Source organism: Corvus moneduloides, chromosome 4, assembly GCF_009650955.1.
Source record: "Corvus moneduloides isolate bCorMon1 chromosome 4, bCorMon1.pri, whole genome shotgun sequence".
Classification (NCBI taxonomy): Eukaryota; Metazoa; Chordata; class Aves; order Passeriformes; family Corvidae; genus Corvus; species Corvus moneduloides.
The window spans coordinates 878,569-903,546 of record NC_045479.1 but is presented as its reverse complement, the minus strand read 5'-3'; the positions used below and the strand labels follow the sequence as shown (position 1 = coordinate 903,546).

Sequence of the window (24,978 nt, the reverse complement as noted above, 5' to 3'; positions counted from 1 at the left end):
AAATGGGTGCAGTCATTTTCATTTAAGGGAAAATTAACTTTTCTTCCACCTGCCATTGTTCTCTGAAGAGGATTATGATACAGTCAGCAAAATGCTGACAAGGGAAAAGAAAAATTACATCAACCTCAAAAGAGGGAATGTCATATTTATCTGCTAATCTTGTAATCATCCTGGAAAAAGCCCCAAAAACAGGGTGAGGGAACTTCTTCTTTCTGTCTGACTTCCACCTCCCCATGCTCTCGTTGTCACTCCTGGCAGTGTAAGTAATGGCCGTATCTGGATCCAGCCTTCCCCACCTCTGCTCCGCTGACATCATAAATTATCCAGATCTAAATGGACAACATTCATTAGCTGTGCACTTTGCAAAAAGAGCTAGCTCAGGAGCTAAGCGCTCGCCCATTTTTATTAAAAGTTAAAAAGCTCCTTGCTGTCACGGAAAGGGGAGGTTGGAGAAGGTACAATGGAGGACAGTGCCACAGAGCTAATAAATAAAAATAATAACTATTACCATTGGTTGAGTGACCCTGGGAGAAGAGCACTACTGAGCCATTTGTTGTTCCCTTTCACTTGTCAACAGCAGTGGCTTAAAAGCCTTCGCCATTGTTCAGGCCTAATAGCACCTGTTGGGAAGATAGGAAGACAGCTGTCAAAAAAAAAAAAAAAAAAAAAAAAAAGAAGGAGGGAAAAATAAAAAGGAAAAACAGGGTGGGGGAGGAGGGTGGAAGCTGATGATTATGCCAGTAACAAGCACAGCTGCAGCAGGACATTTCCTGGCTTCCATTCGGAAGCAGGGCTCTGCCCCTGCCATCTCCTCACCCTGATGCTCTCCGGGATGGGCACAGGGGGAGCCAGGAATGCCCAGGCACTGTGTGGGCCTGTTTCTGAAAGCAGAGATAGTTAACCCAGAATAACCCCAAACCCCAAGCAGGCCTCAGTAGCGGAAGTTGCAGCTTTGTGAGAAGAGGGCTTGTTTCGCTTACTTTTTTCATTTCTTTTTTATTGCTCTGTTGCGTTGGCAAATAAGACTCTTTGTCAAGACATGTAAGGAAGGCCGAGAGGTGAGGAGCCCCAGGGATCAACAGCTCCCTTTGCAGCCGATCATCCCGAGGCCAGAGCTGCCGGGTTTTTGCTGGTGGGAAGTGATGGCAGTGGCCAGGGCTGAAAGATCGGTTATTTAGAAAATTGTCTCCTCAGCCTCATCACACACAATCCTCGCATTTGTCATTTTGAGGAAAATTACCAGCACTTCAGGACTCAATTTTTTTTTCCATTTTTAAGTAAGTTGCTCTGAGATTTTCAGGTAAAAATGCTATAGTAACTCTATGTGAATGGTTACATTGTTGCTGTTGAATTTTGGATTTGAGAAGTGGTTTGGTTGAGCTTTAGAAGGATTTCCCTGAAATTCTAGCCAAACACTGTAGCCCTCAATTTATGTTTTATGGTTATTTAGATTACATACTTTTGGGGGCTCTTGGGGCTTTGTTTTAGGGTTTGTTCGAGAAAGCATTTAATTACTTTAAAAGTGACAGATCAGCATGAAAGATCTTTTTGGTCAAAGGATAAACCATGGAATCTCCCTAGAACATCCTTAATGATGTGTCAATACCTATAAAAAGTTAGTATATAGCCATGTCATTGAATACCTTTTTTAAATCCTTCTTACTTACCAAGGATGTGCTGAAGATGTAAAAAATTAGCAGACCAAAATCATGGCCCTCTGTTAATATTAACAAGATATTAGGGCCCTTTAATTAGAAACTGGCTCTGTTGGTAGCACTAATACAAAAATGTATTTCAGGGGAATATGTATTTCGGTGGAGTATCTCTGTCCAACTGAGACAGAAAAACAAAACTGAAGTGAAATTTAATGTTATTTAATTCAAGATGTCTATGTTTTTATGTTGTTACTCTTGTAATAGTCTCTGGAAATATTAAAATATCTTTGTGGTTTCAGAATTTCAGTGAAGTTCAGTATACTACCTCCTTCTGTCATCTGACACATGGTTTTTTGCTGGGTGGACCACTCCTGAGAAAATCAATTCCTTCTTCCATTTAGAGATGCCAGGAATTAAAGGGGCATTAGAAAGCTGAAGAACACAGAATAGGACAATTCTTTTTTTCATGTGTAGGAGAGGAGTTTTTTATTTCACTGTTGCCCTTCTTTTCATAAGGATTCCTACTGGTGTAACTTCAATTAAAAAGGAAGGGGTTGCTGCTCAGGTGTTTGAAAGTGAGTTACTCTGTTTCATGTATTAATTTATTTTTTGAATATCAAGAAAGTACTGGGCACATTTAAAAATTTAACTTTTGGGTTTTTTAAAAGTTTAATAAGGTTCAAAAACGTGCTTCATTCTTACATGTTAATTTAATTGGGGTGAAGAAAATAGTGCTAGCAGGGAGCTGGGATCATCCTAAATATTGTGTGTGCTGAAAAAGATGTTCCAGCAATAATTGTGCCGGTGAAATGCAGCATTTGGCAGAAAGTGTTCTTTGGGCCAACTCCCTGGCCTGGATATCCAAAGGCAGGTGGACCCTAATTCCTTTCCAGAATGGGATTTATGCTCCTGAATGCCTTTGGGAATCCAAAGCACTGAATCCCAAAGAATTGCAGTGATAAAAGATATGTTGTCCTGTGCATGACATCCTGTGCCATTCACAGAGCCCTTCTCTGGGGGACACCATTGCTCAGCTGCGGAAATGGGAAGGGCAGATTGCATCGATTCTTGAACTAGCCATATCCCACTGTGTATTTTAAGGACAGATTCTTAAATGGACGGTAACTGAGCAGTGACTACAAACTACACTGTTGCAGTTGTTTTTTCAGAATAATTTGGGTTTGTCCTGCAAGTAATGCAGCCCCACCTCCGTGTAAATCTGAGGCAGCCAGCAGTGGCTCCAGGCTTGATGTGGAAGGCCAGATTACTGGAGGTGTGAGTCGAGCACACACCAGCTGCCCTGGCACACAAATATGATTTCCACACCCACAGGAGAGGAAGGGGTGGCAATTATCATACTGCAGCTTGCAGCCCTGTGCTTTGAAGGGTTATCAGCATACACTTTGTAGCCTTGATGGGGTCTGTTGTCACTAAGGTAGGTAAGACAATGAAGTATATACTTTAGAAGTTAGCATGTTAGAAATAACAGAGATAGAGCTGGAGTTCCCTGTTGTTCTGAGGTGAGAGGAGGAATGCAGGCTTGTTCCCTGGCTCAGCAATGTGCTCGTGAAAGAGGTGGGTTTCTCAGGTATTTAGTCTTCAGAAGGGCTTTGTGAACATCTCATTGTCAGTCCAGAAGAGTGTATGACAGAGAGACTTTCAGAAATACCTGAATTTTTCACACTCTGGAAGCAGGCTCTGTCCTGAGGCTGTATACCAATAAAGAGGATGGAAGCTGAGAAAATCTTGGCTGTGGCCTGTGTGACCCTCAAATGAACATCGACTCTTTTGCTGGGAGGCTGAAGGACTGGTGTGATTGTCTTTGCATTGCACGTCTCTTACGTGGAGTGTGACACTGCTCCTGGAGTGGGTGACTGTTCAGTGAAACAAGACAGCCTGAAAAGCACACAGGTAATGGAGCGACTGCCAGTGCATTCAGGTGATGGGAACTATAAAAATTTCAGACAACAGCCTGGCTATTCCTGAAGGCGTCATTGACTGAGATGCTGGTTTTGGCCTCAAATCTAGCTTAAGAAGTCATTCTGCTCTCCCCATGTCCTGCTTAGCCATGTGTTCCTGTCTGGTGCTGTGGTTTGCAGGCTCCTTGCTTACATCCAAAGGGATAATTAGTTCAACAATTAGTTTAGTGTATCTGAAGGCTATTCCAAACTTTCCTTTGTAATAAACATCCCCTTGTTTTTAGGTTAACTTTCTTATAAGACTGGCAGTAGGCATTGGTGAGCAGTTGTGAAAATCATTGCTTTGTATATTTGCAGGTAGAGTAGAATCATGTTTCTGGTGGCATTCATAGATTATTGATTTGAATGTTAAAATCTTAAATAATTTATTTATGGTGCTATGGAACCTTTTCTGGCTATGTGAATTAAGTGCTCTTTTACTAGAAATGACAATAAAAATGTCTTATCATTCATACAACATATACTTCATCAAAGCAGCATGATGGGTATTGCAAAAGAGAGCAAACAACTTGAAAACAAGTGGTGTATTTTTGACCATACACAAAATTAGGCACTATGTGCAACAAGAATGCAATGGTGACCTGATATCATTGTGCACCACAGGTGACTACGGTCATCTATGGATAAAGAAGTTGATTTTGTCCTCTGAAATGAAAAGCTATGTGAGCTAACATGTGGCCAGAATGGAACTAGAGATTCCACGAACAGGAGGGCTGGTTATCCCTGCCAGAGAAGGGAGCTTTTTAGTAGGCTTGGAAGCTACCCATGGACATATGTAGCCCAGCTGTTTCCTGCACAGTGGTTGTGATGGAGTGGTGCAGTAAGAGTCATACTGTGATGCGCTGGCCAGAGCACCACAGCTTCCTAATATTGTAACTTGAATGTTTGGTTCAGCTCTGTGAGTTTGTGCCCAAAGACTAAAAAACATTTTGTGTATAAAAAAAAACCCCAAACCCACAGAACCCAACAGCACACCACTTTCTTCTTCCTTTCTTCACTGTCCAGTCAGAGAAGCCCCAGGTAGTATTGTAGTCAGCACCACATTTTTGCTTATCACGCCTGAGCAACCATGTCCTACATTTGAACAATATTTACATTTATAGAGGTGTTTCCTAGTGTCTGCTCCAAAAGTTTAATCTGCTTTTAGACTGGTGAAAAATTGCAGTACTTCCTGGAAGGCAAGAGAAAAATGTATGTTTTGTGGTCTTTGATTTCCAAATTTAAATACATTCTGTGTTGTGCCTGCTCATGATTCATAGTGTCTTGCCTAGCTGCAAGTAGTTCCCTAAAAGCATGATTCTGTTGATGGAGAACCATATGTGTATGCAGATGCTGCATGTCTATGTAACCTGCTGATACCAGCCATTTCTTCATAATAGTTGCTTTATTTTCCTTGCTATGAAAATTGTTTCTGATTTTGTATAGGTAAGAGCTTCTTAATAAAATATGGGGGCGTAAAAAGAGAAATTTCTTCTATCTACATGTTTGTCTGCTCTTTTAAAGGAAGAGTGGAAATCTGCCCTTGATCTCATTTCCTGATTTAGACCAGAGAGGATTTGTTTCGGTACATGAACAGAGAACAGAGTGCTAGTGGGGTGACATATGGATAGGTGAGGGTTGTAGGAACGCTGAGTGGAACTGTGACTGATGGGTGGAACATATTTATGACCATAGCAGAAGGAAAAGGTGAATAATGGGTGCCAGCTCAGTGTTTGCCAGTGCTTTCTTAATACAAAGGAAGGTGCTTGCCAGAAGTGGAAGGTGTATCAGCTAATGTTGAAGTTCATTCATGATAATTTGTGCCGACCAAATACTCCTTCCTCTAGGAATAACACGTGTTGGCAGGAAATGTTTGGTGGTCTGGATGGGCATTGAGCAACTCTTGGCTTCTCTCTGTTCTTGCTACACTTCATGTCATCATCCTTGCCAAGGCCAAACATCTTTCTTTTACTTTTTTCTGAGAAGTATCTCTCTTTCAACCCAGGGCAAGATCTGTTCACTGTAGTTACAAAGGAGGGAACCCTTTGGGCATCTCCTTGGGAGGGCACCCATCCTTGGACATCCAGACACCATGCAAGTGGGAGGCTCCAGGACTCACACTTTGCCTCTTAACTTGTAGTCAACTTACATCAGCCTCTTACACTTTGATCATAGTTGCCTCTGTATAACATCAGAGCTTTCTCTCCCATTTCCTCTTCAAATATGGGTCTTTCGGTCATGCCTCATGTGGAGAGCTCCCATTCCTCACCTTGTTACAGCATGTTGGAATTGCATGCCTTTCTCTGGAAGCAGGCAGCTGCATGAGACCAAAGTTTGCTTTCAGTAAATAATCAGCAGGAACAGAGAGGTAATAGAGATTTGGCACTGAACACCATTCTAAGCTTGTATAAGTGGATTTCTAGGACTGTGACCCTGGAGCATGGATTGAAAAGAGCTACTGGAGAGGCTAGGCCTGAAGGGAGTGCTGTGCTGTGGGACTGTGTGTTTGGAAGGCTGCCGAGGCAGGTCCAGGTACATGTGCATCTGTGCTGCCACTGAATTGAGAGTAGGATTAGGTCCACTCCCAAAGGGGAGTTACAATGCCTGAAAAAAATGAACTTCTGGAAGTAGACTAAATTCAATAGAAATCTAGCAGACAGTGATAAAAATGGTGCCTCCTTCTTACTATGGCTTTGTATCCTCGTCCATTTCCTGGATACAAACCACTCGCTTCCCAGTGTGAAAACTTTAGGGCTTTTAAGCAGGTAAGTCAGTGAAGCTGTATTTAAATATCAAATGCAGGAGTAGAGGGACAGTGACATGCTTGTTAGCATACCAAAAATTAGATTTAAAAGCTGTTTAATGTTAATTTATGGAGATTATTTGCTTTCCAGTTGTGTAAGAGCAATTCAGTGGATGTACAGATGCATCCATACCTGCAGATCAGAGCAGTGAACACAGGACTCTCACAACTCCAAGGAAAGTGGTTTCATTCCATGTGCTGAAGGCCTGCATGAGAATTACTGGCTGCTGGCATCAGTCTCCAAGTCTCATTGTTGTGGATGAGGGAGTCAGTCTGGATGGTGCTTGGCACAGAGGGAGGGTGGCGGGACCAGGGGACACCGAGGAGCCAGGGAGCTGCTGGCACAGGCGGAGGCATTCACCAGTGGGCACTGCCATACGCAGTGATGCGGAGAAGCATATGTAAGCAACAGAGGCAGGGGTGAAAGAAGAAAAACAAAATGTGCTGTAAATATCTCTAGAAAGAGCTAATGACTGATAAATGTGTTGAATAGACACAGCAGAAATCATTTCTGTGGATTAATTTGTATCTATATTGATTCAGTCAGGCGCCTCTTGGCCAATGTTTAGTTAATGATTCCTGTTCTTCTTTCCATCTCAATCCTTCTCTTTGGTGCCCTATCCATAATCCTCTTCTGCAACAACATGTAACACTTCTCATAGTGTGTCTGGGACAAAAATGTTTCCCAAACATTAACGAAATTACTGTTCACAAACAACCTGTGAACAAGTCTTGTAGATGTATTCATACTGTGCTGTGACTTGGGATTGGTTTACTGTGTGCCATAGGATCTACACTGCAGGTAGGTATTGGGGGGGATTCTTAGCTCAAGTGGGGCTTGGAAGAAGGAAAGGGGGTAATTCTGGAGTCTTTTCAAAGATTGAATTAGGAGGCATTATGAATCATCGCCATATTCAGAACAACATGTGTAGCTTTTTGGAAATACAGATTATTGGAATACATAGCTGTCCTGATGCACATCCAAAATCTGTCACTATATAGCTCCGATTTTGCATGTAAAAAAACGTGGTTTTGGGGAATCCAAGAGGAGAGAAATGGTTGGAGTAGGGATCAGGAATAGCAGTTCCTGTGTGCAGGCCATCTTTCCCAGTTTCAAGCTGCACATTATATGTGCAAGCATTAAAAGTTTTACTGACTTTCCAATGAATCCAGAGAATGCCTGCCTTGCAAACAAGATACACCATTTATTTCTTCCCTTAATTTGAGAGCAACATCTTCTCAATGAAGTCTGAAAAAAGCTGAACAAAGGATGACTTTGTTTCTGTATAATTCATGGAACCTCTACTGTCGTAACTTTTTAAACAGTTATTTTTATTTAAGATGTGTAAATTTCAAATCTTTTTTTAATGGGGTACATAAATGACATAATAAATGTTTCTTTCCAAGATATGGTGCATAAGGTATTTCACAAACAGTTACTGAAATGTGATAGGTCGAGTATATGAATAACATATTTTATGTAAGTACAATATGTTAACATGGTATATAATAGAATTAGACAAGCTGTAATCTAATCTAGCTGTTTAGCTCCATAAAGCTATAGGGGTGGGGAAGCTATTGTCTTTCAGAATTAAAGTTCTTCTTAAGTATTAGCAGAAGGATGATTATTTGCTGGTCCTGCATCAAAATTCTGTTGAAGTGTCTTCTGTAAAAATGGCAATTCAAATCTAGAGAGGTTTGAAACCAAGTTCGGACATCAATTTAATATGATTGCTTGGGGGTTTTTAAAGGAAAAAAAGTCTATATAATATTATTTTGAATAGTTAACATACAGTATTTCAACAGGGGAAGCACTGATTAGATCACCACAATCTATTTTATGCCATCAGGATTGCTGAGGGGGCTTATAATTGTGTTAAATTTTCATATTACTCATATTCACACATTAATGAACAGATGCATTGTTACTATTGGGATTTTGCCATTTGGCCTTTCACATCTCTAATCATGATTTCCTACTGAGATCTTTACCGTTCTCGCAGAAATTCAGTCATTGATACATGGCCGTCCACCGCATTCATTACTCCCCGCTTGTTTGTCCGCGGCTCTCCCGGCATCACCGGCGGGCTCGGGTTGCTGGGATGTAACACGAGTCTTCGGGCGGGGGACTCCGGCTCTCGGGGTTGCACCGACAGAGCTCAAACTCCCCCGGGAAAGTGACACCGGGACCGTCCCGGCGCCCCTCCCCGAGCGGCTGCGAGGGGCCGGCGGGCAGGGAAGGCGGCAGGGAAGCCGGGAGGCAAGCAAGTATGCAGGGAAACAGGGATGCGGGCAGGCAGCGGCCGGCGGCCAGCTCAGCGGGGCTCTGGCAGCCCCGGCGAGCGTCTACTGTAGCTTTAAGGCGGCAAGTTAGACAGAAGACTTGTGTTTCTTTACGAGCGTACCACGGCGAATATTTTGTCTAGCCGGGGGGGAAAAGCTTTGTCGTGGACTTTGCTGACAATGGACTTAAAAGTAAGGCGGGCTGCTTTTGGTGCCTGGAGGCTCTGGAGCCCATTGTCAGCTCACAATGGATCCCTATTGCCGCATTCCTGCTTTGCAAAGGTTTGTTGGCTTTTAATGACTGACAGCTCTCCGCCGCAAATGCCGCATTTGCTCCGGCCTGTTTACATGCTGTTCCGGAGTCTTTAGAAAAGCGCAGAGGAATAATAATTATAAAAATTAATAAAATTATAAAGAAAAAAGGAAAAGTGACGGTGTTTATCTGACCTATTCACGTTGGTGAAAGTGGTTTTCTTCGTGGGTGCTTGGAGGGGGACGGACGAACTTCAGTAGTAGCTGCGCAAGTGCCCGGAGTCCGGCGGCGCCTCCAGCTCGCCAGCCCCGGAACGGACCGTGCTCTGCGCGACAGCTTCTCCCGCCCGCATGCCTAGGATTTCATGAGATTTAGAGATAAGTTTTAGAGATTCTAGCAGAGAAATCTCACTCGGGCAAGCCCGGGGATCAGCACAGGGAGTGCCCGCGGGTGCACAGGAGGAGATCGGGGTGCTGCAACGTGAATAAAAATGTCACGGAACAAAACACCCTCCTGTGCTGTCGGTGGCATCCGAAGGTTGTCGCTGCTCTCCCGGCGAGATGCGGGCGTGGGGCTGTGCCCGGCTCGGATGTCTGTCTGTCTGTCTTTCCGTTTGTCTGCGCACAGCTGTGTGCGAGCAGAGGCGAGGCCGACGTGAGATGCAGGGACAGCATCCCTGTGCCCGTGGCACGGTAGTTCCCTATGCATTGATGCTGCCCTGCGGGCGGCGGGTTCAAGGGAGCCCGGGCTCGCTCAGCCCCCGGGAGCGGCGGGGGCTTTGCGCGGAGAGCGCGGCCGGCAGAGCCGCCCCGAGGAACCGCAGCGCCTCCGAGCTCCAAGTTGGGGCTTAAGAAAGGAGGCGGAATTAGCCAAACGAGATAATGAAGGTTGCTCATAATGGTTTTTACTGTGGGGAAAATTAACCAGTTGCTAATAATTGTATGGTCTCTAGGCCAGACGGTCCCTTTGATAAGTTAACATGTACTCCCTTTATGCTCCTGGTAGGGGGTAAACAAATGCCTGAACAAATACAAATACACATAAACACAAATGTGGAGAATAGCAGTATATGTCTTAGATCCAGATAATAAGTGTGGGTATTGTTATTTAGATGGCACATACTGGGACACTTATCTTTTAGTACACTCCATTTTCTAACTGAATGCAGTGCTAATCGTGGGATTGAAAGCTATTGTAATTGTGTACCCATCTAAATGCTGACAAGAATATACAATTACATTGTTTGGAATTGAGTTTAATGTTCTCTGAATTTTATTAGCATTTATATTTACTTATGCATTAAAATTCTACACAAAAAGAGGTCAGAACACAAGAGTTGCAGACATAAATATCAGACCTATCCACACCCTCGCTGCATTTTTCCTGAAAATACTGAACAAATATATTTTATTTTATTTTATTTTTAAAGGAAGTGATAGAATCTGAAATGAGCAAATAATGGGTTTCCATTCTAAGCAGTGCGTTTTCTCCCTTTGGATTTTGCAGTCTTTTAAAGCTTTTTTCCATACCCAACTTTTTATTATTATTTATAATGCGCGTGTTACCGGAAAATCTTTCCACAGTGTGCTTACCACCACACGATGTTTAAACACACATTATAAAGTGGATGTAATTGTAAAGACTCAGAGGGATATAATTACATGTAGCAGATTTAGGAGCTAATTCTTTGCTTCTCTCTCTCTTTCTCTCTCTCTTTACTCCGCATTTTATCAACATAATTATTTTTTGACTGCAGACTAACACCCAGAAACTGACAGGCATCCATTATAGGCAGCAACTTGTTCACCAAATTGAAAAACAATGAACTGCAGGTTTATATGTGCCCATTGTAATACAGAATTACCGGAGCTTTGTTCCACTAGAGGAAAAAGCTAATGGTTTTGAAACAGCAGGTGACAAAACACATTCAGTTTTTTTCTTTTTTGTTCCTTTTTTTTTTTCTCTTCCCTCCCCTCTTATCAGTTTGTTGATGAAGTCATTACGAACTGGGGCCCAGAATAGGGTTGGCCTTATTTTTAGCAGATAGACTTTTAATGAGTTCTATTGTGGAGACAGTCATGTTGATTTGCTTACATTTTTTTTCCCCCCCTTCACTCAGAAACTCCCAGTATTGAAAAGCTACTATCAAAGGACTGGAAAGACAAGCTTCTTGCCATGGGATCAGGGAACTTTGGAGAAATAAAAGGTAACGCTGTTTCTGTGCTAAAAGGAAATTAAGAATGAATATACAGATACCACTGGCTTTATGGAACTTTGTCTGCTCCTCTTCCCCTCCCCTTCAAACATGGTAATTTGGGGTTTAAATGAAATGTATGCACTCCCATCTGTGATAATATAAATCAGTGAAATGGTATATTGCCTAAGTAAATGAATTTACATTAAGCTTTTGATGCATATATCGTTCTGTGTTATAAACGAACACATCCTATTGCTGGATTGGGAAAAAAAAAGTCAATTCATGTATCAAATATATGTGATATCAGAGCATAGCAGACCTCAGCTTCTGAAATCTGAGGGTGATCTGAATTCCTTGTTAATTTTGTTAATTTTTGGACAGATTTTGATTATGTTGTTGTTTTTTGTTTGGTTTTTTTTTTGCTTTTTTTTTGTTTACTTTTTTTGCATGTAGGAAAAAATAAAGAGCAAAGTTTGTGTAATGATACCTCTAGGTACTGAAATTAGCCAGTGCAGATTTTAAAAGACAGCGTACAACATCTGTGCACTAAAGCATGTTCTTTTAAAGCCCTACTCCAGAAGGAAAATGGCAAAATTTGACCACTCTCCAGCAGCAGTAGCTTCTGCTTTGCCAAGATATTTCCCATTTTTATATATCTGAGGTCATTTTAGGGAACCTGTAGTTGTTTGTTTTCATGTAATTTAATATTTTTATAATTCCTCTGCAGCACGTATGATGAGGAGCTCACTCAAAATACACATCAAAAATTGTAAGTTTTCAGAGCAGCCATTATCACTCTGAAAAGAAACAGTGATTCTGATTCTTCTCCCATTTATATCAGTGTACATCTGGAGTAGCAAAATCCAAGCCAATGTTGTTTTGGAAATGTGAAAGTAGAATGAAATTAAAATTAAACCCTTCTCTCGTGTTTATAAACTGGATTTAGTTTCTCTCCATTATTTTTGGTATGTTTACTTACTAATGTTGTCCTTGATCTAGACATCCTCACTCAGGCAGGCTCCCAAACCTTGTGCCTGACAGGTTTAAGGACCGTGTGCACAAGAGGTGGGCAGTATTCAGGAAAGCATACAACACAACGTGCTCTCACAGGTTAATGGATTGGTGCATATGCAAAGAAAGTGTTATTTTAATTACATGGGCCTTCCAGCCTGTCACCGATAAGCCACCAGCATTAGTTTGTGCTATTCCACTGACTCCACACAAGTAGGAAAATATACCACTTGTTTCCCCAGGCTTCTCCCTAGGAGGCTGTAATTCAAAGACGTATATTCATTACCTATGTAGAATAACTTCATAACAGAATATAATGCTGCAGCCCCCAGTAGGCTGAGATGATGTTGTTGTTGTTGTTGTTTTTGTGATGATGATGATGATGATGATTATTATTATTACTACAGAGGGCCAAACCCTGGGTTCTTCATTCCTGCTCCATGTGTGTAAAGCAACAAGTCATAAAGAGGAAGGGCAGCCACTGGTCTTACCTGGGCGTTCTGGGTTTTGAAAGCACATAGTTTTAAAAGAACGTCATCCTTTGCCATGAACTGGTGAGACATCTTTAAGATGTTTTAGGGACAAAGTATGAGGAGACATCTTTCATACCCACTTTTGGGAGTGTATTTCAGCAGATCTTGCACACTGTATGGAGCTTCTTTAACTCTTGATGCACTGGAGCCTTTAGAAGGACTCCCAGTGATTCTCCAGTGCCTTTGGACTTCGTAGAGCTGCTCTGAAGAGTGCTGTGCAGTGAGAAGGTGGTCTGTTCCCAGTGCCTATGATCTTGTTCTTTTGGAGGGCAATCTTTTTTCTCCCTCCCTGTTTTAGCCTTTCACAAGCTAAACTTGAAAGCAGCAGCAGCCAGCTATATGCTACCATGAGAGAAACTCAACAGTCCTTTCAGTCGTGCCTGGGGGAAAGGATGGGGAGCAACAGCTCAGCCTCAAAGAAGACTTTTCTTAGCTTTAATTTTTGGTTTTTAGCTTTATATTTTGAACACAAGTCGAGTTATTGTTCTGTAGCTCTGTTCAAAAGCCTCACATCTGAGGCTTTTTAGTGCAACTGTGGTTCTGTGGTTGGGGGCATGGTTATTAGGTGTTTGGATCAAATTTGGCAGTAAGCTGTGAAAACAGGCACTGGTTTATTTTTCCTACTGACTGCCGTGACAGTTGCAATTATTGTCCATTGTTCCTAGGTGGCTAGAAAGGAGGGAGGATACAATAGAGCATTGCCCTCTGGGGGTAAATGAATTTGACTTACAGATTCTTGGGGGGTCAGGGAGGCTGATTATTTAGTGCCCAGGCATGTGGTTTTCATGGCACCATCAGCCGTGAGCAGCCAACAAACAATGGCTCAGCTGTATTGCAGCTATATTTAGTGAGGCAGCAGGAAAGGTGTGCAAGTTGAGCTGCTCTATACCCACATACACGTGTACAAACACACATATATTATGCCACAAAATGATTTTGTTCTTCTATAGTTATGAAGTTCTCCAGTTGTGATTCTTTAATTAACTTCTCTCTCTGTATTTGGCCTGACAGCTGCGTTTTTTCCACCCCTCATTTCTCTATTAGTGATATTTGGAAACCCCCACTTAAGTAGTGTCTTATTATTAATACACCCTGGAATGTGGACAGCACTAGGAGCTGTACTGCCCAACTGTCTTATGCACTGAATAGTTTTTTCCATTTAACTGTTCAAAATTTCATTGTGTTTTTCATTAGGTCTGGGGGAGTTTTAGTATGTCGTGCTAAAGTCTCAGCACTAGGCTGCATATTGTTAATGCCCAAATCTGTGTTGCTACCATTGAGTTTTATTCTCTGGGAGAGATTAAAAGAAAGGGAGATGAAGAGGAAGACTTTATTTTCTATTAGCGTGATTTCTTTTAAGTTAGAAAGCAGTAATATTTTATTAAAGATAAGGGAATTGGTTAGAAGTCACGAGACTCCCATGTTTTGTATTCAGTTGTTTCTCTTAGTTGCTTTGTTACCTTTGGCTGCTACTTTAGACCCCCCTTTCTTCATCTGCACGCCTATAAAACAGGAGAACCATCACTGAGTAGCTGCAGAGAGCCAGCTGCAAACTTCAAGATCACAGTTAGAAGGATCTATATATCCAGTTACAAATTGAAAAGAAATAAAATGTTTTATTCCACGGCTTGACTGAAAGGTACTGCAAGGGAATACTCTTCAAATGGGGCAAAATCTAGAACCTTTTATATCTGTAGAAATTGTGACTCAAATACCTGTGTTTGTTCAGAGAATTTGTCTGGGACTAAATTACAAGCTTGGCACTAGAGATTTCTTAAGAAATTCTGTTTTGATATCCATGGAATTTTTACTGTGCTCAAAACAAGTCGCTGTATAGTAAAACCTACAAAACGTGCTGTTAAATTGAAGTATTTTAAAGTGAAGCTGTAAAACTGTATATTGAATTGGTTGAAGCCTATTCAAACCTACTTACATCCATCATATTCAAAACCAGGGCTCAAAAAGCCTCTGGATTATTCATAGATAATGCAGGTTATTGGATTCAGTGGAGCAGAGAGATCTTCAGGTCTCAAACCAATCGTCTACAGGAAGGAAAATCATTCCCCTTTTCTGCTGTCAGTGTAACTGCCTTGTTGCTGTGCAGTGCAGGGGGAAAGCAGGTGCTGTCCTCCAGTGTTGCTAGGAAAAGGTATAAAAAATATTTATTTCTTAAATATCAGTGATCATCCCTATATATAGAAAATTAACATGAAGCTTCTCTTTCACTGGTGCTGGGCTTCAGGAGCAGTGCTGGCCCCTCAGGTGAATCATGGGTTGTCCAGCCTTGCTCACACTGGGGTGAGTGAGGCAGCTTTAGCCATGATGAGAACTCTTAAAAACTTCCTTGGTGTGCACAAAACCTTGCTGCTAATCTTGTCCATCTCTCTATTGAGACTTGTCAAGACATAATAATGCATATTTTATATATTCCCCACTTAGCTAATATTGAATAGGCGTGTGGAACAAAAGGCTAAACAGACTTTCATTTCCAATCTTCCTGAGTTGGTTTTCTGTTGAAGGCATTGTTAACAGTGATTGTGCCCAAGTCTCTCAAGAAAGACCGGGCAAGTCTGAACCTGATACATTTTTGTTGTTGTTGTTTGAAAAACCTTTTCTATTGTGCAGGTTAATTTGTAAACAGGTCAGGTGAAGTGTTTTCTGTACTCACTGTGAAAGGGATTGTCGTTAGGTTAAAATCAGCTCTTCATTGTATCCGCTTAAATCTAGGTGACTCCAGAGACTGTACTGGAGTAACCACAGATTTATGGATGTAATTGAAAGCGAGATTAGCCTACCAATCCTGATCTTCGGTTTACGATAACACAGACATTTGTTTTGTGTGAGAAACTGGGTTCCAAATTCCATGAAGTATCAGTGCAGGTATTGTGTTAGGCTGTGTTTGATGTGAGATAGAGCTGTGTTTGCTGAAGACTCTGATTTTGCTCATGTACTCAGAAGATGGGGCATGAGAGAATACTCAGTCAACGGTTTTAGGACTGCCAATAATGGATAAAGAGAAATAATCCATTCAGCGATACTATAGCTCATCAGAGCCCATGAATTAAAGACATATGTTATGTAGATTCAATGTATGGATTAAAACGGATAATCTAGTAGGTGACACACAGAATCTTGAGATAAGTGAGCTATGCAGATTCGGTATATGGATTGTGATGGATAATTCCATTTAAGTAATGCTGGACAAGTTGAAGACAAGTAAGCTTCGGGTAGTGCGCAGGTTATGTGCAGTAATCCAGTGAGTGACACTTTGGATCACATAATCTGTAAACTAAAGACAAGGAAGCTGGGGATTCTGCATTTAGATGTGGACAGGAAGAAGGAGGGGGAAGGGGAGAAAGATTATTCATGGGGAATACACTGGGTTTGAACCTTTGACTAATACAGCACAGATCCCCGGGAGACGTGTGAAAGTTGCACACTTTTGTAGGAGCTGGGTGAATTTTGCATTTGTAAATTAATGGTTCAAAAACATTTGCAAACTTGGGTCAGCTGTGGATATTTTGCATTATTTTTTTGTGGGTAGTATTGTAAGTGGAGTGGCAAGAGAAGGAGGGTGCAAGTCATTAGTGAAGGAGGTAAGATATGTCGGATTGTCAGCTTTGAACTGTGATAAATTCAGTGTTTGTTGCAACCTACTTAGTATCTTCTTCTTTGTGTTTATTTTTTTGAGGGGTTTAATAGTAGCGAATTGCAAATTGAGCTTTAATCATTTTTTAATATTCCAGAAGTGCTGGGGTGCATGGGAACCTGCCCACTTGCACTCAGGGAATCCTAAGTTTCGAGAGGAAATTTGGCAGCTGCCAAAATCTTGGAGGTTGATCACAACACAATGGGATAGTCTCAGGCTGCAGTAGAAGTAGGCAGTGCTAGCTGAGCCACACCAATGCAGAACTTCTTCAGGCCAAAAGAAAGCCTGAGATGGAGACTGCGACTGGATGGAGCTGCTCCTATTTGACCCTAGAATGGGAGGTTAGTTGAGGGTAGCATATGGAAGGAGGGTTGGAGGAATCTTTTTTAAAGCCTCTAAAAATGTGATTATATGGCAAAACAGCCAATTCAGGTTGTTCTGGATTTATACTTTTGTACATAAAGGTACTTAATTTTATCAGAAAAAAACAGGTTCTAATTTTATTTTTAAGATGTGATTATTGATAGAGATAATAGAATAAAATTGAACTAATTAAGGTAGCAAATGCCAGTGACTTTGTTGGAGCATATGGGAGCCAAACCACTGTATTTAAAAATTGTTCAGAGTTGGTTGACAAAAGGGTCCTAAGGCTGTGCTGAAGTTACCTGAAAGATGCACTGATAGAGCTGAATGTCTCTGAGCTACAACTGCCAGTTTGTCAAAACGAAACAAAGCAAATACACGTACACACACACACACTTTTTACTCTTTTTCCTACTGCTGCATAAAATTCCAGCAGCAAATGCTATTTTCCTAGCCTAGTTCTAACTTGTCTAGACAGTAAAACAATGAGTAACCTCTGAGAAATAGTCTCAATACAAATGTTGTATATTCCTTTTGTAACCTTGACAATAAGTTGCTAACCTGGTTGAATACCAATCTTTATTTGCAGTCTACTGTACCAAAACTTTTTCCTGACAGCAAATAAAGAGTACTCAGTGACAGCCTCTTTCCAGCATTGCGAAACAGCAAAGTGCTGGTTTGTTACAGAGCAGACGTCTGAGCTTTTTTCCCCCACAGAATATGAGTTCTTGAGGCTAGTAATGGCAAAAGAGGGTAATTGGTCATAATTTGTTTTTATTCATTCTGCAGCCTTGCACTCAAACATAAAAGATTAAGACTGTCCATCTGCTGAAATAAATATCTTCCTTATATCTTGCTGTTCTAAAATGGATTTTTACTTGTCAAACAGAGAAGAATCATTACATAAATCTGTAGGTACAGGCAAATCAGTTTGAACTGTGCACTTTTTCTTTCCTTGTTTCTTTTTCTGGTGGCTGTGGCTTGCTCAGTAAAAAACAGTCAGAAAGTTTTCTTTTATTATGCTGACTCTAGTCCCTATCAATAAGATGAAATAATTTAATTTAGCAAGGTGGGTAGTTGTGATGGCAGTCGTTATGTAGCAAAGTTGGCTTAAATACTTAATGAAAAATGCCAGTTTTCAGCTGTTTTTGCCCTGACAGCTCCAGGATTTAGTGGCCTGAAAAGCTATGTTCTAGTCCATAATAAAGCACTCTCTGAAGTATTGATTAGGGAAGCATCAGGGGAGTTTGCATACGTTCACAAGCACAGACCCATATCCACCCACCAACACATTCCAGCAAGTACATAAAGTAAAATCCCATTGCTTGGCTATAAACATTTCACATTTCTGTTCAAAAACAGAGGAAAGAAGAGTTTAAATTCTGAACTTACCTCAGCCGGTGAGATCTGTTTATCAGACTACTTTTCCTGAAGGAAACATCAGCTCCCCATTGCCTAACATATGTGACTTCAGGTGATGTCAGCAGCATGAAGGGGAATACTCCTCTTTAAATTTATGTTATAAATAGATTTTTAAAAAAATTTTTAGGGAGAACATGACACAGATTAATTTGCTTGAAAGTAGAAGAAGAGTAGGTGACCTGTCTGTTTTACTTTCCTGGTTTCCTTACTGAGCAGAGTAATGTTGGGTTTAGATTTCTAATATGTCAAGGTTAGAACTGGGGAGAGGAGTGGGGAAAAAATAGTTGACACTGGGATGAGAATGATACTCTGGAGAAAAGATACTGTAAGAAAGCCCTCTAGAAAAGATACTTATTTTATGAACTACTGATAATTTTATTTGTTCTTTGGATTTGGTACAGTTATGACTAGTAGGATTATACTCTTTCTGAGGACGGCTTAGTTAATAGACTGTTCAGTTTGAAAAACCTCCTTCATTTTTGTATCAAAACTGTAACCTTCACTAGCTCAAAAAGTCTGCTGAAAAAACACACCATTGCAGGAAATACTTTGAGGTGACTCACTCTTTAGCTCACTTATGGGCTGTAGCTCAGTCCTTGTCACACTGTTGTTACACAGAAACTGTGTTGTGGCATGGTTCTGTTGCTTGGTAAGTTGGATGACATCAGTAATTGGTTCATTCGTAAGGGTCCCCTTGGCTGAAATGCTACCTAGTCTCCAACTGGGTCAAACACAGACTTAATTATCTATTTAACGTGTATCGCTATTAAAAGTCAGTGGGGAAATTCTTGGCCTTGCTGAAGTAGTTCTGCTGGTGACTTCATCGAGGCCAGCAATAAAACCTCCTACACTGCATAGAGTTCAGAATTACTGTAGGCAAGTTGCTAAAAACTTCATGCCTTAGTTTGCTCTTGAAAAACATAATGCATACCATTACCTTTCTACCTGCAAACAGTCTTTAAGAAGATCAATTAGGTAGTGCTTTGAAATTAAAAAATACTTTATACTGAATGCTGTAATTATTATTACATATCTTAACATTATTCGAATACAGAGTACTTCAAAATATTCTTACTTCCATTTAATGATTTTCTTCCCTGTAGAAAACTTTGTAGATACAGGAGACTTATTTTCTTTTGTAACCACAGTTAATGATACGAACATAATACAATATTATTGTGTCTTCCAGGCTTTGTACTTGCACATTGTTTTCTTTGATTTTCCTTTGAAAGACAGATTCTGACACTTCAAAAGCTATTTACGCAATTACTTTGATGGTAAACTGACTCGGTAGATAGATTTCACTGTCTGTATGGGTGAGTGTGCACATGAGCACCCTGGTTGATGCCATTCCTAGCAGTTTAATGGGGACATGACAGAGGGATTTAGGAGAGCCTTGCCATGGCTCTGCCCCTGCAGAATACACATCTGTAAGCTGTCTGGGAGCAAACACTCTCACTGCCTGAACACTTGCAGCAAAAGCTTAAAATGTCTGTTAAAGAAAATATTGACTTTCCCAATTTCTCATTTACATTCTCATTCTGTCTAATAAATTATAATAAAGTATTTACTGTTTTGATCGCAAAAGCAGTTTCTCTGCCTTTTTTTTTTGCTTTGGTTCTGTTTTGGGTGGGTATGCCAAGGTTTCTCCTGTTCGATTTCTCACTTTAAGTGTGTCATTCGGTCATATTGGTGTCTTCATTCTAATGTTTATTAAAATGTTACTGTCACTGCCAGTCTGAGACTGTGAATCAGAACTAAGAATGTGTAATAGTTTATTTCACATTTGAGTAAGTTTCTTCTACTACTTAAACATTATTATGGGTAGTGTTGATCTGAGATGAAGTTTAGGTTTGGCGATACAGAATGCCACTAATTTGAGTCTTCTTTTATTGCCATCTGCTGTGGGTGTTGCATCCACAAACATGGGAGGTTTTTTTGAGTCTCTCTCTTCATGGTAACAGAGGATAAGCTGACGCATCTGGAAAGCATCTTTTCTTGGGCATTTCACTGCATCAACCTGCAGTGTGTACTTTGATGCTTCTTTGCCTGAGTTATTTTGATCAGTTGTGAAAAATCCACATTTTGCCACTGCAGTGATAGAGCACAGAGAGAACAGTATGAGCACCTACAGCAATTTCCTGAAAGGCAGGTGGCCTGGTGGTTGAAAGCTTTGTTAAACATAAAATGTGCAATATCTGTTTGTCGTGGATCTGACGGTAATTAAGAGTAATTCTTGAGGCAGTCATTGATGCAAGGCACTCTCCTTTTGCTCCTCACTCAATAGCTCTGTGAAGTGGTCTAGCTTGCTGTCAAGCTGTATGCTGCAATAATGGACACGTGGTTTTTTTTCTCTCAGCCCTGCTGCATGGCTGGAGTGAGAGCACTGCAACTTGTAAAGGCCAGCTCCAAAACCATTCCCAGCTCTGTGCTGCTTGGAGCATCTCCAAATGAGTTTAGTAAGGAAGCAGCTGAAGGTGGCTGCTGGGGCTAGGGATTTGCACCCCCTCCCAAGTTCTAGCAGGGTTAGCAGCCATGTGGGTAGTTCATTAATTCACGAGTAGCATAATTTGAGCAACTGTCTTTATTCAGTTGTTGGCTTAGTTGCTTAAAATACTGACATGTTTTGTCCTGTAAGCTACAGAATTCTTGAAATGGAAATCCCTTAGCTGCCAAGACACTTCACACAATGATACAGGTTTAGATCTCATGCAGGTTAACAGAGAGAAAATAGTGACGGCATGACAAAAGTCCACCATCCTTGTTTACCCCCAATCTACAGCATCTAGAAAAGGGTACAAAAAACAACTGGAGCTCTTAACTCTATGGTAACTTTTAATACACTAGGAAAAATTCTAGTAACTGATTGTATTCATGTAGTGACACCCCCCCTGTTGTCCTCACCTCACCATTAAATAAATAACACTGACCATGCTTTGGCCTTCATATGTTATGCAAACTGATGTATGATTGGCAGTGGCATCTGTGAAATGGCACTTTTGTTGACCATTTCCATGAAGGTAATTATAGAAAAGGTTGGTAATAAGGCTAACATAAAAAATACCAAACTTAAACTAAATGCAAACACTTAACACAATTATCAAGACCGTCTGATTCAAGTACTTCCCTTTTTTTTTCATTTTCACACATTTACAAGCCACCAGTTACCTGCAAGATACCTCAAAAATATGATTCATCATCAGTGGGGCTTATATAGATGTGTGAGGCAGACAAGGGAAAATCTACACAGGACTCACCATCTCTCATTAGAGCCACATAGCTGATCTTCTTTGCCTCTGGTTTTGTGCAGGTCACTTGAGAGTATGGCTATCCAAGTACTAATTTTGCAAGGAATTATTACCTCAAAGAATTGAAATTATCATTAAGTACTATTCCAGTTACTGGAAGGATGGCTTAGTCACGTGAAAATAAAGTACCTACTAAGCCATGTTTTCCAGAAAGTATTCTCCATCAGAAGTTTTTTTTATAAAGGTGATGCTGATAAATTTTCCCTTTTGGTTTATTAGCAAACTGAAATAGCTTTAGAAATGTAATGCAAGAAGTCTGCCTTTTGTCAGACTACTTCCACTCCAGCTGTATAAACCCAAGGAATTATGCATTGTACTTATTAAGGTAGGATATAAAACACCCCTTGTGGGCATTTCAAATTTTCTTTAAAAACTGAATAATAATGAAGAGACTGAGTCAATTTGTCCCCGGCTGCATTGGCTGCAGTGTGCCTGTGATTTTGGTGTCTGCATTGGCACTTCACTGCACTGCCTGCTTGCTCTTAGTTCATAGAGTCATAGTTTGGGTTGGAAGGTCATCAGGTCCAACCGCCCTGCAGGGACACCTTTCACTACACCAGGTTGTTCAAAGCTCTGTCCAACCTGCCCTTGAAAATTTCCAAGGAGGGGCATCCACCACCTCTCTGGGCAACCTGTTTCAGTGTTTTACCACCCTCGTTGTAAACAATTTCTTCGTTATGTATAAGCTAAATTGACCGTCTTTTAGTTTAAAACCATTGCCTCTTGTCCTGTCACAGCAGGCCCTGCTAAAAAGTTTGTCCCCATCTTTATAAGCCCCTTTTAGGTATTGGAAGGTCTCTCTGGAACCTTGTTTTTTCCAGGCTGAGCAGCCCAAACTCTCTCAGTCTTTCTGATAAAAGAGGTGCTCCAGCTCTCTGATCATGTTTGTGGCCTCCTCTGTACCTCTTCCAACAAGTCCATGGATTTCCTGTGCTGAGGACCCCAGAGCTGGATGCAGTACTTCATCTTCATTCTTGGAATTCAGATAAAGCTGCTCTTCTCCTAGTGCAGAAGCTTTTTGCTGCTCTGCGGGTCAGTCAGGCTGAAGAAGCAGTGCAGGAGGTGGATCCCTGGCTGTGCAGTGTCCAGTGCCGTGGTCAGGTCAGTGGTACGTGGAGTGTCCTGTTCCCTCCCAGGAAGCGCAGCCAGAACTTTGATACACGGGGCTGGATATCAGCGCATCTTTTTCTGCCGCTGTTGGTAACTAACTCTGTGATCCCTCTGTCTGTCAGTTTACACATATGGAAACATTTTTCCACCTTTCAGATTAATTTAAATATGGGGATTAATTTAACTTTACAAAGTGCTTTTTGATTCCCAACTGAAAGCTACTGTAGTAGCTCAAAATGCACTGATGAACTGGTACTGGCTGAAGAGCTGTGATGCATGTTGGTGTATTTGACAGTGGTTTCTTTTTGCTTACCCTAACTCAAGGACTGAGGCAATCCTGTGTATTCCTTCTTTCTCTACGACCTTCTTCCCCTCTCTCTCTCACGTTTGCGTCCACACCTCAGTAAAAGTTAGGAATAAAATATCTGCTGAATAAATAAATACAAAGTATTTTGTTTTCAGATGTTTCAGTTATAGTGGCAGTATCAGTGCATGATAGTTTTCATTAGAGGAGCGTTATGGTAAACCCACATGGACAGGCCAAGGCAGGGGCTGCCTTCTAGAATAATTCTTCTATGCCACTTGGAAACACTGCACCTTTTTTCCTGGTGAAAAATAAAAGGATGGAAGAGTGGCAATAGAAACTTCTGATTAATTCCAGGGCCAGGTGGCAAATGCATTACTTGTAGCAGTTCACTGTCTCCAATGTTGGAAGTAAAAACCATAGTTAGAAGTGTTTTCTTCAGCCGTGTTAGTGTTTTAGCACTGGCTTCCATTCTTTCTCACAGCTTTTAACAGAACAGGTTTAAAGTCCTATGGTTTCTGTTTCAGTGTGTTTCTCAAGTTTCCAGCTTGTACCACAGTTTTTCTAGAGGCTTTATCTGAGAATATTCTGCTGTAGTTCTTTGTTATGTGGTGAGAATATTTTCACAGAAATTTCTAAAACCCTAATAAAAAACAATTTAGTTACATTTCTTCTGTCACATTTTTTCTGGTGATTCTTTGTGGTTTTTCACTTGCATATGGCTGTCTGCAAATGGATTTAAGGGCTTGGACTCAGCTGATGTAGCAAATGAAATGTTGCTTGGGATCATAGCATTGAAATTAAGTGAAAGTAAAAAAAACCAAAAAAAACGTAAATTAAGCTAACTATCAAGCAAAGAGCCCTCCCAGTGCCACCTCAAAGGCTGTGGTACAGCCTTTCAAAGCAAGCAGTAGATGATTGACCATTTCAGACATATCAATCCAATCTAGAAAGCTGTAGTAAATATACTGTAGGGAACATTCCTGCACTGGCAGGGGGGTAGTCTAAATGAGCTATTACCAGTAGCTCTTTTCCATGTCTGACTGATAGTTGGCTAGGAACATGTTTGCTATAGTCGCCAATTTTTTTCTTTTTCCTTTTTTTTTTTTTTTTTACTTGGAGAGCACTGGTGACATTGGCAGAAGAATGTTTCCTGTGTTTGAAAGAGGTTTGTGTGGCAGGGTAGTCCCAAAAGCAGGCTATTTTCAGAGGAGGCATTGACACTGATAGCCTTAATCCTTTCCTAACAGCTTTTTAGAAAGGTCTTCATAGGATCTGACTCATATGAGAGGGTGTGGTGGTATTGGGGATATCTGTGAATTAGCTGCTACACATATTTTCAGGTCTTTTAAATTCACAGCCAAATGCATATATTAAAAGTGCCTCTTTTTTGGTTTTTTTTTTTGGTGGTTTTTTTTGGGGGGGTTGGGTTTTTTGTTTGGTTTTTTTTTGTTTTGTTTTGTTTTGTTTGTTTTTTTGTTTTTGTTTTTGTTTTTTTTTGTAGTGTATGATTCATAGCTTTTGATTTTTCTTGGAATTTTTTCTTCTCGTCCCTTATAACCACTGTCCTTCTGGGTAGAAAAAGAATTTTTTCAGCACAGTTATGAAAGTGAGGTAGTGAGCTCCTCTGTCTGTATCTGATGAACTCTACTATTGAAAAACATCTAGTAGCAGTACAAATGAGAGTGATGGTGAGTTGTGTTTAACTCAGGTTTTCTGATATGTTTATAAAAGACTATTTCCTATAAAAGTGCACCTTGGTGGCAGCAACAGCAATAGGAGTTATTAACAATTTAAATACTATATAATTTAATCCTAATCAGGGCAGCTGTAGATGATATAACAGGTTATAGAGGGATGTTAATACTCACCCTGCATCAGTGCTTTGACAGTTACAGAAACTATATTTGTCCTAAGTTTCTGACATAAATATAGTTGTCTTACAAACCTGGAAGGGTTGATTTTGATCCCCAGTGTTTAAAACTTGAAACTTTCTCAAAATAGGCAGTATTATTTCACTTTATTAATCTGACAAAAAGGCAGTGGAAAATAGATGAAAGGGCAAAGAAACATTGAAGGGGGACACCAGATCAAAGCCTGTGTACAGATTTATCCTCCATGGCTCATTT

The 24,978-nt window shown here is 40.7% G+C and overlaps 1 protein-coding gene and 1 long non-coding RNA gene across 17 annotated transcripts in view; one reads left to right on the top strand and one right to left on the bottom strand.

Moving 5' to 3' along the window:
- SOX5 (SRY-box transcription factor 5) overlaps positions 1–24,978 on the top strand; it is a 613,432-nt gene that overhangs the window by 442,089 nt on the left and 146,365 nt on the right. For 15 of the 16 annotated variants that reach the window (XM_032105155.1, XM_032105160.1, XM_032105153.1 and 12 more), the window contains one exon: positions 11,072–11,158. The exons of the other annotated variant lie outside the window; for it this stretch is intronic. In XM_032105155.1, coding sequence (XP_031961046.1) covers positions 11,072–11,158 — 87 coding nt within the window. The remainder of the gene's footprint in view (positions 1–11,071; positions 11,159–24,978) is intronic. 16 annotated transcript variants of the gene reach the window in all.
- LOC116442350 lies at positions 708–9,757 on the bottom strand. Its single transcript, XR_004239524.1, has 3 exons — positions 8,409–9,757; positions 6,550–6,786; positions 708–5,930 (listed from the first exon to the last, which is right to left on the bottom strand). It is a non-coding gene; the product is annotated as an uncharacterized LOC116442350 (long non-coding RNA).